This window comes from Lissotriton vulgaris, chromosome 1_1, assembly GCF_964263255.1.
Source record: "Lissotriton vulgaris chromosome 1_1, aLisVul1.2, whole genome shotgun sequence".
Classification (NCBI taxonomy): Eukaryota; Metazoa; Chordata; class Amphibia; order Caudata; family Salamandridae; genus Lissotriton; species Lissotriton vulgaris.
Window position 1 is genome coordinate 755,002,394 of NC_141685.1, and position 17,631 is coordinate 755,020,024.

The window sequence follows — 17,631 nt, forward strand, 5'->3', positions numbered from 1 at the left end:
TTACATCTACACTAAACACAAGGAAATAAAAAAGCACACTTGCTACATATGCGCAATTCTACCGATGTTAATAACCTTCCTAGTTTGTTAGAGTGCCACGTTCTGTTTCCAATGGGTTTGAGCTAAACCAATGTGAGTTTAACTGAGTTTAGCCAAAGAAATAGCTGGCTGTGACAGGAATTGTTCAGATGGATGGCACTGAATCTTTTTTGGCTTGAACACGATTGCTCAAAGAAGTAACCTATGTTGGTGTTACATTGTGTACACCTATACCAGCTTCAGTCTGGCTAACAGTGACTTTTCCTTTGCTCCACAGGATGGCGCTATTGTGGCTCCTGATGCTCGCATCGCTGCCTCTAGGGGGTGCAGGTGAGTGTCTCTTGAGAAGCATGTCATTGGGGTATGCGCTTGTCATAAACAGCTCAAATCTGCATGTTTAGCGCACGTTCACCTATCTCCACACAGTGCGTATTGGGTACTGGTTAGTGGTCTATAGCCCATGGTCTATGGCCTGGTTGTCCATTGATTGACAGATTTTAGCAAAAGCATATGTGATAAACTTCCATACAATGAAGTAGAAGAATGTAGGAGTAGTTTGCATAGCGTATGCTTACATTTCAAAATATTAGAGTAAACCCTCCAGCGTCCACATGCCATAATTGGCCAAACATTGGGAGCATTTGTAGCAGGCTAATAGTTCTCATGCAGTTCACCTGCTTGAAAAGTAATACATCCTAGAGCGGATACCATCTGTTTTCTACTCTCCATAAGAGTGGGAGTGTGTATTATTGCTCCCCACCTAAGTACACAATTGCTCTCACAACATGTGAGCGAAATCCTGTTGAGGTTCTTCAACATGAATCCATGGTTGCACCCATACCTTGCTTTGACTGATAGTCATGCTTAAAACAATACAGTATTTACAATATGACTTTATGCTAAGATTAGAATCATCGAAGTTCAGGGAGGTGTTCTAAATTTGAGAATGGGCATGCTTATATCTTCTGATGTTTTTTTCTGAGATGAAATCCCCTCTTCAAGAGAATAAACCCAAATCCCTGAAACTCTGGCAGACCCCAAGCCTGATCTACAGTGACTGTGCTACACAAAGCCACATGGGCAGATCATAATGCTCCCAATAGGCCTGAACCAGGGCACAGGAGCACGTGTGGCTCCACATGGCGTGCTGGAGAATGGAAATGTTTGGTGATCTCATCGGCGTGTGTTGATGTGTTTGCTTTTAATGCCCGGTGTTGTCATTCCGTTGTTTTTTTCAGCAGCTCTCTGTTCTTCTGTTTGTATGTTCAAGAGATCTGTTGGCATAATACGCTGTGGCTGGGTTTCTATGTTTTCCAGTAGCAAACCGAAGCGCCTGCCATGCTTTCCTCCTGGGTAACTCGGGTCCAGCAAGGGCACGTGCCCTGAATCGTGGGGTGCTTCTACCTCCCCTTGCGCCCTCATGTTCTCTATTTCACCTTGAACCTTAGAACCGTCATTCTCTCTCACGGGCTCCCCATCCTTGTACCTTTGCATCCTTGTTCCCTCTGCATATTCCTTCCCTTTGCACACTCAGCCCACCTGTGTCCCCTTGCCCCTGTGAGCCTTCATTTGACCAGTTTGCCTTTCCTCTTGCACGTTGGCCACTCCTACCTTCCCCTTTTCACTCTCCAACTCCTATCACCCCTTGAGCCCTCAATGTCTCCTCTGCCCCTGCACCGTTTGCACCCTCATTCCATGTGTCTTCCTCCCCACTTGCACCCTTAATGCTCCTCCTCGCTATATCTCTCTTCATCACATTCCAGCAGCCCCCTTTTCTGGCTTGGCAGTGACATATCCGGGATTCAATGGACCCTAATGCTGTTGAGGAAAGTGAGCCCCCTTAAGCCCTTAGTTGCGTGAAGTCTGTCCCTGAGAACCCTGGGCCCTGGTGCCACAGCACCTCTTCCACCATTGATCGATACGCCCATGTTTCCTGGTTTTAGGCAGGGTCATGTAACCAGAGATGATGTGCTATGGACTGTCACTTCTGCAACCTCCGCTAAGATATCACCAGTGGGTCAGGTCAAAGGCCAAGTGAGCTAAGCCTGTTGCCCCTGGTTACAATCTCTTGCTTTGCACTCAGCGTCCGCGAGGACATGAAGCACCAGGGCAACTAAACATCAGACAATGCCCCTTAGCCTCTTGTTGGCTTTCTTTTCATACACCATCATCAATTTAACTTTAAAGCACTAGTGTAACTTTGACACAGAGGCCACGCTTAGCTCCATCGCACATACATAGAAACAAGGTGCTCTCAAAGGTTTTTTTAGGAATGCTCTACAATTTGCTCAGCGACGACTGTATTATATTAGGACGGAGGGTGATATAACATTCGACCTTGCTCAATAAATGAAGATTCAAACAATCAAATGGTTGTGCTTATGAATACGTATAAAGCGGTACAAAAGGGAGTGGTGATGGAGCCCCTTTTGTACCGCTTTGTTCGCCATAAGTGTGGCAGGGTATGCTCAGACGTGAGTCCCTTGCTCACTTTGCCACTGGATTCAAGCTAGCCTGGCTGATGACGGCTGATTAGCCATAACCGGTCCTCGGAAGCTTGTTTCCAGTCCAGGGAAGACATGGCTTGGCAGTTCGGGCTGGACTATTCCCATGAGGCACAGGGTCAGACTGATTTTCATATGGCCATGTCTGAACTGGGGTGCCAGAGTGGGCTAAAGAACGGTGATGGAATAAACCCAGATCTTTTGACTGGGTGTGAGTGTTTGATTGATTCAGATGTTCCGTCAATCACCACCCCCTTTTGTACCGCTTTTGGTCGCCATAAGTGTGGCAGGGTATGCTCAGACGTGAGTCCCTTGCTCACTTTGCCACTGGATTCAAGCAAGCTGGGCGGAAGATGGCTGGAATGCCAGAAACCGGTCCTCTGAAGCTTGTTTCCGGTCCAGGGAAGACATGGCTTGGCAGTTCGGGCTGGACTGTTCCCATGAGGCACAGGGTCAGACTGATTTGCATATAGCCATGTCTGAACTGGGGTGGCAGAGTGGGCTAAAGAACGGTGATGGATTAAACCCAGATCTTTTGACTGGGTGTGACGTTTGATTGATTCAGATGCTCCGTCAATCACCACCCCCTTTTGTTCCGCTTTTGGCCACCATAAGTGTGGCAGGGTATGCTCAGATGTGAGTCCCTTGCTCACTTTGCCACTGGATTCAAGCAAGCCGGGCTGAAGACGGCTGGAATGCTAGAAACCGGTCCACTGAAGTTTGTTTCCGGTCCAGGGAAGACATGGCTTGGCAGTTCGGGCTGGACTGTTCCCATGAGGCAACGGGTCAGACTGACTTGGATATAGCCATGTCTGAACTGGGGTGGCAGAGTGGGCTAAAGAACGGTGATGGATTAAACCCAGATCTTTTGCCTGGGTGTGAGTGTTTGATTGATTCAGATGCTCCGTCCATCACCACCACCCCCTTTTGTACCACTTTCAGAAAGGCAACATTTCTCTGCTCTTAATGCTCTGTGCACCTGCAGCCTATCTCCAATACATGTCAAGGGTAGGTTACAGCTACACTTTGTGCATTCCCTCTAGACAGGCTCAAACACAGGAAGGTTATGTGTGTCTAAGTACTCATCTGCATTCTGATGGCTCTTCCTGGGCAGCAAGGGAGCGCAGGGTTGGCACTTACACCTAAATTGGCAGGGTCCCATCCTCACACAGAGGGCTGGTTACTCCCCACTGATAGTCTGGAGCCAGGGGTGGAAAGAAAGGGCCTGTGTGCACTTTAGACCCTTCTTTGAAGTCACCTCTACTTCCGACACAACTTGGTATAAGTAATGGCTTCCTGACCCCACCAAATCAGTACACTACTGGACATGTGAAGAACTCTGCCACAAAGAAGGGCTGCTGTGCTGCTACAAGGACTGCTACTCCGTGGGGCTGCTGTTCTGTAAGAACTGCTTTTATGCTGTGCTGCCTGTTGCCTGCTGCTGCTGCCAGTTGCCTGTTCTGGAAAAAGACTGGGCGAATTTCACATGAACCCTGAGTGACTCCAAGGGCTTGCCCCCTGCTCTGAAGTCACAGGGCCATCAAAGTATTCCTCCAACCCTGCAACAGCAGCGGAACTCTGCCATTTGTGAGCCCTGACTTGCCAAGTGGTTCCAATACAGTCCTGAGCCCTTGGAAGTTCCTTTTAATGTACTGATCCAGCAGAACCCACGCATTGATGACTTTGCATCCATCGGAATCAACGCAATTCCCTCTGACGCCAGCGCAGCTGCTGCCCAACGATATTGTTTCAATGGATTGAGAGGCTTGACAGCCACAGACTGCATGGCTCAACAACAAAGCATTGCCTTTATCACCAAGGGGTTTGTGGATGAAGTCTCACTGACTGTGATGATCAGAATCGATGCATCACCTCCATCCATGGGATCAGCAACAATACCTCGCCTCCTAACATTGATTCTTTGACTTCGAAACTTCCTCCATCCAAGGAACTTTTTTAGCAGGACCTGTATGTGTCCTGTAGCTGGCCTGACTCCCATTGTGTTTGGCCTGAACTTTGGATCTACCCCGGTCAAGTGTGACCAGATGTCCCCGGTTAGTGCTTTATGATTCTAAGCACTATACTTTGAATTAAACATTAAAAATTCATAACTCCGATTCTACTTATTGGATGTTTGTAATTTTAGTTTTGATGTATTCATAAAAATATAATACATTTTTGAACCCTGTGTGGAGTATGTTTGCTGTGTTTTAATTGGGCTACTATGTGTGTGTGTGTGTGTATGTGTGTTGCACACATATGTTACACCATGCCTCTTTAGATAAGCCTGATTGTTTGTGCAAAATTGCTAGAGGGTGAGCACAGGTTATCTTTTAGTGTGTATCTAGCTTATACTGACTAGAGTGGTGGTTCCTGATTGGACAAGGTGCATACCTCTTCCAACCAGAAACCCCATTTCTATCATTCATGATCAGTAGTGAGGATATGACTTGTGTTTGTGCTGTACCATATAGTGGCTTGGTGTACACTATTACTCCACACATAGTGACCATTTCACATTTTAAATTGGTTGTTTTCTCTCAATTGGTTATTTTTCTAGATTTGACTCCTGCTTCACCTTTATCAACTTGGGACTCTTTTTGTTGTTGCACTTGTGATACCATGTAAGAATGTCCATGGGTCTTAACTGCCTAGCAGGCTACACTGGGAATAAGCTGAAGGAGGTCTGCAAGGAAATGGGTCTGAATGTGGGCAGGAAAACAATGGCAGGCAAATATGGAGATGGACCTCAAATACATTGGGAGCTACAGCCTGACTGAACTGAGGAATTTGTGCACAGAGAGAGGACTGAAAATCCCCAGGGGGAACCAAAGTTTGACTACCAGTTCACCCTTAGGCCCTGGCAGGACATCTGCAGAATGTAATCTGCACCACAGGAAGAGTCTGAACAGGACTACCTCAGCACTCTTGAGAATACAGAATCCTGGTTGTGCCTGACCTCAGAATCCGGGCCCCTAGAGGGCAGTGACCTTGAGCAGGAGGGAGAGGAGCACAGAAATGGCTGGGAAAGCCTCTAAAATAGAGAGGAAATCCCCCAAAAGGAGACTTCCTGCTGGATTCTATGCTGAAAGCAGTGTCTGCTCACAAACACTGTCCCATGAGGAGCTCAAGGACAGACAGGTTGAGAGGGTCCTGAAGCTGAGGCTGGCCCAGCTGGCTGTAGAGGAGAGAAACACTGAGGCTGAGAGGGCTGTGGAGGATAGAACAGATTTGCTGGCTCATGAACTGAGTCTCAAGGAGCTGGACTTGAAGGCAACAGCTGTTGGAGTCTATTATTATTATTATTATATTTAATTTTATACAGTGCACAGCTACCCGGAGGTTTCCCGGCGCTAAACAAGAGAGGGAGGATGGGGTAGTAGCAAAAGGGCAATCACTAGAGAACATAGAGGATCTATAGGTTAAATAACCAGGTCTTGAGGTCTCTGCAGAACCTTAGATAGCAGGATTCAGAACGTAAGGAAAGAGGTAGGGCATTCCACATGGAAGTGGCTAAGTAAGCGAATGAGCGACCGCCCATTCTGGCTCTCCTAATACGAGGCACCTGATATCTATGTTGGGTAGACGAACAAAGAGTGCGGGGGGACAATAGTGTTGAACTAAAGTGCTTAAATAAAGAGGGGCATTACCTGACTTAATACGGTGGATGATACAAAGGGCCTTGAATTTAGAGCGGTTTTCAATTCGGAGCCAGTGTAGGCTACGCAGAGAAGCAGAGGTGGAAGAGGTTCTGGGGAGATTGCAGAGTAATGGTAGTACAGGTGGCCGAGACCTTGATCACATGTTGCCTCATCGACAGCTCATTATCAAATATGATGCCTAGGTTGCGAGCTGTCTTGGAGGGAACAGGTAGGGGACCCATTTGCTGTGGCCAATGGTGGGGACCCCAAAGTGTGGTATTGTGGCCAAACAAGAGAAGCTCGGTCTTATCCCCGTTTAATTGTAATTTATTGTCGTGCATCCAACTAGCTATATTATTGAGACCAGAGAGAAGGGATGATGTAGTGGAATTTTGACCTGTGGAGAGTGAATAGATGATCTGAGTATCATCAGCGTAAGAATAGATGGTGAGTCAGGATTGCTCCGCAATGGTAGCAAGGGGTCTAACATATAGGTTAAAGAATAGTGGCAGCAAAACTACTGTGTCCAATGCAGACGAAAGAGTCCACATACCCAGAGGCTTGATATCTGGCTTCAAGGAGCTGAAGTAGCTCTAGAAGTACACAGGACACCTGAGAAGGATTTGGGAGCTGGCATTTGGAGTCCTATGTCTGATGACAGGAGGTACCATTGAGGTATCCCACCATTAAGGAGGCCCTTGTCAGGAAGTTTGAATTCATAACAGAATAGTGCAGGTTGAAATTCAGGGGCACTCAGAACTTGTCTCATCTGTCCTGGGAGAATTTTGTGGGGTATGTGTAAAAGGCACTGTATGGTTGGGGGAAGGGTAATATGGTAACACTTTTGAAGGGTTGTACAATTTGAATGCCAGAGAGCACCTGTTCAGTCACTGTTTTCCAGGGCTACACCAACACATTGGTTAATTGTAAGTTCTTTGCCCCCAGTGAACTTGCAAAGGAGAGAACCAGAGTGTCTGGAAAGGCATTTGGGAGGGATCATGGGGAGTTGTGGGGGAGGGGAGGCTCAATTTCCCCTGAACAGAGTGAGCAAAAGGTTTGCAGTAGTCCAGGCTGGTTCCAATATATTGGAGGTGGAGGCATGGGGTCCTTTGTCCCTTCTAAGAGTAGGAAGAGAGATTCGGGAGGACAGCCACCCAGGGTGCCCTATTCCCAGCCCCAGAGCTTGGGTTGATCCCAGAGGGAGCAGGTGGACCTGGTCTTTACCATGAGGCCAACCATTGAGAGAAGTCCTACAGTGTCAGGAGAGCTGGATGGGGTGGATGCCATAAGCGTCCTACCAAGTCTGTATTCTGGGGGTTCCATTCCAGAGCGGATGGTACTGAGGCACAGAGGTAGGGTCAGGAGGTGATATTAGTCCACAATAGGAGGACCAGTGGGTCAGGGGTTGCCAGCTCTGAAATCAGACCGCCTCAAGACTGACCCTAGTGAGTTCACTTCTGGCCTGGGGGGGATTCATGCACTGTCACAGGGACAGAGGCCTTGAGACCCGTTCCAGGTTGACTATTGCACAACACATGCAGAATGTGTTTCCCCTGGGTGGGTAGTTGTACTACTTGGAAGTCCTGGCTTGCCAGGCACAGGTTCCGCTATGGTTACAGACCCTGGGTTTAAGGACCAGCGTCAATTTATCACCCCTGAAATGGTGGGAGGAAAAGTGGATAAAGGGTGCACGTCACCCATGGCTACTGCCCCCCACTCTGAGAAACTTTAGAGAGCCCTGAACGATTTTGGCCTGGCTGTTGACACTGACAGCTGTCAGTGGCCTCTGGTGATTGTTGTCCTTGTGGCCAAAGTTTTCCTTGGGTTGGGGATAGAAGTCAGACTCAAGGAGTGGAACGGGCCATGTCACCTTGTTGGCCATTGTAGTACTGTCTGCTTACTAAGATGCAGCTGTGAGAAAGTCAAGGTCAGGTGATGCACAGGTGGGGTTCACAGGTGAGGAGAAGGGTTACCCGTGAATCAGCTCAGTAACCTCAGAGAGTACCAATAGAGGGATCCAACCAGGTTCAGAGAGGCGTGGAACTGGCAATTACCCCTCCATTAATGGGCCATTGTCCATGTTCTATTGCACTATGCAGGGAAGTCTATCAAGGTATTTATTAGTCTTCACTGACTTTTGGCTGGAGGGGGGTCATGTTGGAAAATGGCCCTCTCTGAAGGGTCACCCCAAAGGTTTTGCCTTCCTCCTCTTTTTAGGTCTCGCCTTTACCATTCCGCAGGAATGGGAAGTGGGGAGAATTCAAGTCGGCAAAATCCACTTCAAACCACGGGCTTTCAGCCGCAGTTTTCTTTAAGTTCACGTGAATCACGTGATTAAACATGCACGCGCATTGGCAGCATTCCTCCTGCAGGCTCGCAAAAGGCTCTCCTCCCTCCCCACATCAAAGGCATCAATCACCCTCCCACAGGCTTCCCCAGCGCTGCCCCGCCCCCTGCTTCACAGCCAGGCCATCTGTTCCCTGCCAGACCTCTCACACCTCCGTCACAGCATGCCTGTGTACTTCAAAGGCTTATCACTTCACACGGCCGGCCGCAGGCCGTGCAACTAGAGCACTTCAGTTGGTGTGCAGCCCCCCTCCCAGCACTGCCTTGTTACTCTCGGCAGCCGTGAGTTCCTAAACACTTTTTATATTTAATTAGCAGCAGCAGCATTTCTCCTGCGCCAGGTCACATCAAAGGCTCTGTGCCACTTTCACCCACACAGCAACACTTACAGACACGCAACGCCACTCACACCCACGCAAGCCCACTATCATCCACGCAACACCACACTCACCCACGCACGCCACTCACTCACTCACGCAAAGCCACTCACACCCACGCAGTGCCACTTTCACCCACACAGCACCACTTTCAGACACGCAACGCCACTCACACCCACGCAAGCCCACTATCACCCACGCAATGCCACACTCACCCAAGCAACGCCACTCACCCAAGCAACACCACTCACACACGCAACACAACTCACCCACGCAACCCCACTCATCCACGCAACGCCACTCATCCACGCAACGCCACTCATCCACGCAACGCCACTCATCCACGCAACGCCACTCATCCACGCAACGGCACTCACACATGCAACGCCACTCACACATGCAACGCCACTCACACATGCAACGCCACTCACACATGCAATGCCACTCACCCACGCAACGCCACTCACCCACGCAATGCCACTCACCCACGCAACGCCACTCACCCACGCAATGCCACTCACCCACGCAACACCACTCATCCACACAACGCCACTCACCCACGCAACGCCGCTCACCCACGCAACGCCGCTCACACACGCAACGCCGCTCACCCACGCAACGCCACTCACACATGCAACGCCACTCGCACATGCAACACCACTCACACATGCAACGCCACTCACACATGCAACGCCACTCACACATGCAACGCCACTCACACATGCAATGCCACTCACACATGCAACGCCACTCACACATGCAACGCCACTCACCCACGCTATGCCACTCACCCATGCAACGCCACTCACCCACGCAACGCCACTCACCCACGCAATGCCACTCACCCACGCAACGCCACTCACCCACGCAACGCCACTCACACACGCAACGCCACTCACACACGCAAATCCACTAACACCCACGCAGTGCCACTTTTACCCACACAGCACCACTTTCAGACACACAACGCCACTCACACCCACGCAAACCCACTCTCACACACGCAACGCCACTCTCACCCATGCAATGCCACTCACCCACGCAACTCACACATGCAACGCCACTCACCCACGCAACGCCACTCACACACGCAACGCCACTCACACACACAAATCCACTCACACCCACGCAGTGCCACTTTTACCCACACAGCACCACTTTCAGACACACAACGCCACTCACACCCACACAAGCCCACTCTCACACACGCAAGCCCACTCTCACACACGCAACGCCACTCTCACCCATGCAATGCCACTCACACATGCAACGCCACTCACACATGCAACGCCACTCACACACGCAACGCCACTCACACACGCAACGCCACTCACACACGCAACACCACTCACACACGCAACGCCACTCACACACACAACGCCACTCACACACGCAACGCCACTCACACACGCAACGCCACTCACACACGCAACGCCACTCACACACGCAACGCCACTCACACACGCAACGCCACTCACACACGCAAATCCACTAACACCCACGCAGTGCCACTTTTACCCACACAGCACCACTTTCAGACACACAACGCCACTCACACCCACGCAAGCCCACTCTCACACACGCAACGCCACTCTCACCAATGCAATGCCACTCACCCACGCAAGGCAACTCACCCACGCAACGCCACTCACCCACGCAACGCCACTCACCCACGCAACAACACTCACACATGCAACGCCACTCACCCACGCAACACAACTCACTCAAAGCCACTCACACACACGCAGTGCCACTTTCCCCCACACTGTGCAGTGCACAATAGGTCTCGCAGTAGGAAAGTTGGAGCTATTGGTTTTGTAAATGACAAAGCCCTTTATGTTTTTAAAATGAAAACAAAAATAAAAGGCTTTGTTATTTGCAATTGTAATAGCTCCAACTTTCCTACTGCTAGACCTATTGGCAACGCCAGTGCTTGTTTTTCTGTATTAGTTTTGTTGGCTTTAGGACTTTGGGCACTTTACCACTGCTAACCAGTGCAAAAGTGCACATGCTCACTTCCTAAAATGTGGTAACAATAGCTTATCTACAATTGGCATATTTTATTCACCTACTAGCAGCCCGTCCCGACCTTGTCCGGGAGCAACAGGCTTCCCCGACCCCCGCCCGCGCCGACATTGTCCAGCAGCCCGGGGCCCCCGCCCGGCCCGTCCCCCGCCTGCCCCGACCCCCGCCTGCCCCGACCCTCGCCTGCCCCAACCCCCGCCTGCCCTGACCCCTGCCTGCCCCGACATGGGTCCCCTTATCTCAGCCGCCGCTCCTCCCGCCTGTCCGCTGCTCGCACCGCTGCTGGCCTGTCCGCTGCTCCTCACGTCACCGCTCCTCCCCGTGCAATGTCCACCTCTCCCTTACATCAGCCGCCGCTCCTCCAGCCTGTCCGCTGCTCGCACCGCCGCTGGCCTGCCCGCTGCTCCTCACATCACCGCTCCTCCCCTGCGCCATGTCCACCGCTCCTCGTCGCGTTCCTGGACGCCGCTCCTCCCCGCGCTCCTGACGTGAGCACGCACGTCACGGCCGGCGCTACTTCGGAGGGACTACTTTCTTATTTTTTACTGTAAATTTTTTAAATAACGGTTTTTTATTTTATTTATATAGCCTATAACCATCTACACACCCTGTCGATTCCAACGGTGTATCGGGTGTGTGGATTGGCGCTGTGGTTTCCGAGTTTACCCGCCTCAAAAGCTGAAAGTTCTTCCTTTATTATAGTAGTATAGATAAGTCCCTAGTAAAGTACACTAAATGCTCCCAGGGCCTGTAAATTAAATGCTACTATTGGGCCTGCTGCACTGATAGTGACATCCGCACAAGTGACCCATTAAACATGTCTCAGGCCTGCTACTACAGAGCCTGCGTGTGCAGTTATACTGCCACGTTGACTTGGCATTTGAAATGGTTTGCAATGCCTTAAACTCCCCTTTTTTGACACATAAGTCACCCATAAGGCAGATCCTAGGTAGCCCATAGGGCAGTGTGATGTGTAAATAAATGGTAGGACATGTACTTTTAAGTTTTGCATGTCCTGTCAGTCAAACGCCCTAATTTAGATTTTCACTACTGTGTGACCTACTACTCTCATATGTTAACATTGGATATTACTTAATACACATTTAAGCTGTAATTCCTAATTAAAAGGAGTAGCTGTGTCATGTTTCAAATCTTTGGAATGGTAATGATATATTATCTACATTAGTAAAGTAGGATTGAACATTACTATTTTAGAAATGCCACTTTTAGAAAGTTGACACTTCTCTGCTCTTAGTGCTCTGTGTACCTGCAGCCTGTCTCTAATATACGTCTGGGGTGAGCGACAGTTACACTTTGTGCATCCCCTCAGACAGCCACACTCCCAGGAAGGTTGGGTGTGTCTAAATACGCACTTACAACTCTGCCACATAGAAGGATTGCTTTGCTGCCACAAGGACTCCTAATCTGTTGGACTGCTGCTCTGGAATAACTGCTTTTCTGCTGTGCTGTGCTGCCTGTTGCCTGCTGCTGCTGCCCTTTGCCCTACTGAAGAAAATGCCACTTCATCTCAGAGTGACTCCAAGGTCTTGCTGGCTTGACCCCTGTTCTGAAGTCTCAGGGCCATCAAAGACTTAATTCAACCCTGAAACAGCACCTGGACCCATTTGGCAATCCTGCCTTGCCAAGTGGTGCCAATCCAGTCCAGTGCCCTTGGAAGTGCCTTTTTCTGATCCAGCAGAACCCATCATCAACAACTTTGCGTCGATCGGAACTGACTCATTTCCCTTCGACGCAGCTGCTGCCTGACAACAACGCTTCAACGGACTTCATAGCTCAATAACAGCAGACTGCATGGATCAACAATGAAACACCTTCATCGCTGTGGGGTTCATCACCAAAGTCTCGCCGACTTCATGGATCACAATCAACCCATCACCTCCATCCACGGGACTGACAACAACACGTCGCCTCCTCAGGTCCTCGCATTGAGTCTTCCACATCGACACTTCCTCCATCCAAGGTACTTTTTCAGTGGGACCTGCATGAGTCCTGTAGCCAGCCTCCCTCTATCGCGGTCAGCAGGAACCTTGGATTCACCCTGTTATAGTGTGACCAAATGTTCGCGCTTTACAACTCTAAGCACTATAATTTGATTTATTCTTTAACATTTTAGAACTCCAATTTTACTTATTGGATGTTTGTAGTTTTGAATTTTATTTTACTCATAAACATAAAATCTATTTTTCTAAACCTGTGTGGAGTATTTTTGTGGTGGTTTCAGTGTGTTACTGTGTGTGTATGTGTGTTGCACAACCACTTTACACATTGCCTCTTTAAATAAGTCTGACTGCTCTGTGCCAAGTTACCAGAGGGTGAGCACAGGTTATAATTCAGTGTGTATCTTGCTTACAGTGATGGTTCCTGCTTGCAAGCCTGCCAACCAGAAACCCAGGGGAATATTATTAAGCAGGGCTAATGGGCTTGATAATATGCCCCGGAAAATTCCAATAGAAGCCCATGTTCACACCAGAACATGGGCTTCTCTCGGAATTCACAAGGCCATATTATCAAGCCCATTATCGCCACTTTAGCAGCAGTTTTCTGCCGCTAAAACAGCCATAATTTAACAAGACAAGACATACAATTACGTAACATAACATAACAACACAGATTTCTGTACCGGCATAAGACCTTTTATTTATGTTCAAATGTTTACTTTGCTTTTGTCATAAAGTAACTGTTTGAAAATGAGTCATTGCATGAATACATTATTCTAAAAAATCGAAATTTGGGCAGTGAAGGTAGAACATTTAAATATCATGTTGCTTTGTGAAGAAAGGGGTACGGAGTTTTCCCAGTTTAAGTACTAAAATAATATTTTGTATTTTGAAAGGGAATGTTTATTGTGTCTATGAAACATTTCAATATATATGTTGTAAACATACATTCTAATGTGGAAACTGTACTCTATTTTCTGAATAGTTGTTAATTGAACAAACGCTTCTTTTTATTCGAGTCCATTGGGTTAAAACATTTTCAAACTAATGAAAGAGTAATACAAAGTTTGAATGGCCGAGTTTTAGAACTGTTGATTGAAAGTATTCTACGTGTGTGCGGTAATTGTAGACAATTCCCCTGTTGCCTCGTCTTTCCTCTTCATTTAAGGTATCCAGTGAGTTAATGACAGTGCTAATAACTCTACTGTTTCTTTCTGCTAGTGCCCCTTATGCAACAGCTCTGCTTGAAAACAGAACCAGGTAAGAATAATTCTTGACTCTCTTCAAGTTCTTTTCAGCACTGGGGTCTACAAACAGCCATGTGGTCTGCAGAAGCAGGTGCCATAAAGCTTAGTTTCCCATTTGTTCCCAAGCTATGACGCCATTTTACAGAAATAGGTCCCATAATGGTTTTTTCCCGGTTGTTCCTAAGCTATAATATCATCTGCAGAAGCAGATCCCATGAAGCTTAGTTTCCCCATCTGTCCACAATCAACAATGCCCTCTGCAGAACCTGGTCCAAGAAGGCTTTGTTCACCCATTTGTTTCCCAATCTCCTTGTCTCTCTTTATTAACCTTTAGTACAATGATGTCCTAACATATATATCATGGCTGCAGCTCTAGGTGGTCGCAGAGAGATCCCACAATAGAGGACACAACAGCAAGATGAGTAATGTTGGTCCTTAGAACTTTCAACAGGGGCGCTTGAACATTGACTCGGCTTACAGCTGTGTCCTGAAAATGTCTTATATGCTAAACCCTAGTATAAGGTTGATAATTCATATTAGACAATTGCTATAAAGTGCTGCCCAGTTGTTATCCCTGTTAGTCATCTTACTCTAATGCTCTCATCATAAGCCCCTTAAACAGACCCTCATCTCCGCCTGTAGTTCATACTTATTTTGTCCATTGCATTAATCACCATTTCTTGCAGACCTGATTCTGCATATGATAAGAGGCTACTTGCTTGACACTCTCACCCCCACCCAACCCATCCCTCCACATTGACACTTACACTGGAATGTATGTAGTTGATAACACACAGCATAGAGTGCCTGTGTCACTCTTGGTTGAGTAAAGGATACAAAAAAGCGATCAATGGAATGCTTGACTTAATTTCAGGCACTGGTCATTACTCGAGGCAGCATTAAGACCTCTTGGTTAACTAAAGTATACAAAAAATGATGGATGGAATGCTTGAACTCATCGCAGCCGCTGGTAATCAATTTGGGCCGCATCCCAGTCTATCATTATTTTGCACACCGTGCCACGTCGGTTTGGATCAAGCTATACACAATCAGGCTTGACCCTACTCCAACGGAAGCAGTCCAGCCGGAACTGCCAAGCCAGGTCCTCCCTGGACCAGAACACAAGCAACCCTGGACCTGTTTAGCCGCAGTTAGGGTTCATCCGCCGAGTATAGCTTTGCTACAGTGACACAGTGGGCACGGGACAGATATCTGGGCATACCGATACCACTTAGGGTGACACACTAAAGTATACAAAAAGGTGATGGATTGAGCGCTTGAATTAATCTCACCCACTCGTAATAACTCGGGCCATGTTCCAGTCATTCGTTATTTTGCACACCATGTCACCTCAGTTTGAGACATCTATGTTTGACAGGCAACCTGAAAGTTGCTGTGTAAAACTGCGACAATCCTCCTGTAATGCCCACTCCCCTCACTTGCAGCAGTGCCTAAAACCACAGACACAGCCACCTCATGGAGTCCGAGGTAATCCTACCACATTTCTTACATTGCTGGCATGTTGGAAAACCTTGCACTGATATCTATAGTTCTTTCACCTAATGGCTACAAGATCCATTTGAGTAGCATAACAAATCTCTTCTTCATGATAGTGGGTCTTTCTTAAATACGCTCTCATTTAGAGGTTGGGTTATAATGTAGCAAACGTACCATACATAGGTCCATACATTAAGAAATAGAGCAATGTGACACCTTCTACGGTTGGATCGGAAGATCTGTCCAATCTCATGGCACTGTCGTTGCATTCCAGCTTGCTCTATATGTGCAACATGATGGATCTGGAGAGGTGTTTATAGGTTAATGGATTTGGTGTTTCCCACAGAACATGTGTCTTATTTAAGCATTCAGAGCGACAATTTCATTCAGCATGTGGAATTCATTTGGTCCTACAAGAATGACCAGTGGCAGCCGGCATGGCTCGCGGGTGGTGAGGAGGGTCCCAGGGGTAGCGGAGGAGCCACCACTGAGAATCACAGACACAGAAGCTTTAAAACTGAAAGGTTTATTTTCGGATTCAGTCATACAGGAATCTATTAATATAGTCAAAATCAACTAACCAAGAAATCAGACTCCAAAGCTCAGCTAAAGTATAGATCAATCAAAGAACTCAGTAAAGTTCTGGTTTACCAAATCGTAAAGTAAAGAATAGGAGAGAAACCCAGCAAGGGCTCGCCTCCAAAGGTCAGAAGAAAAGGCCCTCCAATCACATTCTAAAAGAGCACTCTTTTGTAGGGTGTTAAACAATGAATTTCATACATTCACTTCAATTTTACATGATTCTCACTAGCTAAACCAGAATTGAACAGAACGAAACAGTTGCAAACAAATATATTTAGAAAATCCCTCAGAATTCTACAATATGGAGCTTCTCACTAACTACCCGTACTAGAAGAAATCGTGTTACATTATTTGTCATTCTGCAGCTAGTTGCAACCTTGGATGAATACAATTTTACTCAGAACAGCTTCTGAAGGTCTTTGTTCTTGCCCATGAAGTATGTTCAAGCAATATTCTACTGAGACTGGGAAATATGAGTTTATTCATGTCACACTGCAAACGCCACAAACAAGATGGAGTCTAAGGCCCAAAATTGTCATGTTAGCCAGAGTTCCATTTTCATTAGCACAAACCATTTAATTTTTGGGAAAAAATGTGATTAGCGCTAAATGTGCATGGTTTACTCACTGAAACTCAAAAGTGCCTTTTGAACTGTTATATCTTTTTGTGTTTTTTGTCAGTTCGTATCAAGTGCAATACTGCGGGGCGAGATCTTTCTGCCACGCTGAATGAGTGAGTACCACCACAATATCATTAATTTACCACTGATCCTCCAAACTGTCTGAGAGCATTCTGTCACAAAATGGAAACTGTAGCAATCATATGAGTACATCCCTGGGAATCGATTGAAGGCCCCTTGAGAGTATGCTAATGCACAGTAAAAATATATGATGAAGTCTTATGAGTACATCTTGTGAATCCATTCCAAGGCCCTGGCAGCATGCTAATACACAGTATAAATATATGTTGAGGTCATGTGGCTGCATCACATGGAAATCCTTTCTATTCCCCCATGTCATGTGGGTGCGTCCCTGGGAATACATTCCAACCCCCTTGACAGCATGCTACCACAACATGAAACATTATTGCTATCATGTGAGTGCATCCCTGGGAATCATATCCAAGCCCCCTGAGAACATGCTAATACCCAAAGATATCTGGGGGCATGTGAGTACATTCCTCATAATCCTTTCCAAACTCCCTGAGAGAATGCTAATGCACACAGAAACTATATGTTGAGGTCATGTGAGTACATCCCAGAAAATGCATTCCAAATACCCTGACAGCATGATAACACCCAAGAGAAACATCGTTGAGATCATGTGAGTACATCACTGGGAATCCTCTCTAAGCCCCCTGATATCATGCTAGCACACAGTATACATATATGTGGTGAGCGTGTGCGAATACCATAT

General features: G+C 47.5%; 1 protein-coding gene across 1 annotated transcript in view; it reads left to right on the plus strand.

Annotated features, from left to right (window-relative positions):
* Positions 1-317: 317 nt before the first annotated feature.
* Positions 318-17,631, plus strand: part of LOC147747769 (uncharacterized) — an 802,967-nt gene continuing 785,653 nt past the window's right edge. The window contains exons 1-3 of the mRNA XM_086926120.1: positions 318-369; positions 14,112-14,150; positions 16,897-16,948. Of these exons, the coding sequence (XP_086782246.1) occupies positions 318-369; positions 14,112-14,150; positions 16,897-16,948 (143 nt within the window). The remainder of the gene's footprint in view (positions 370-14,111; positions 14,151-16,896; positions 16,949-17,631) is intronic.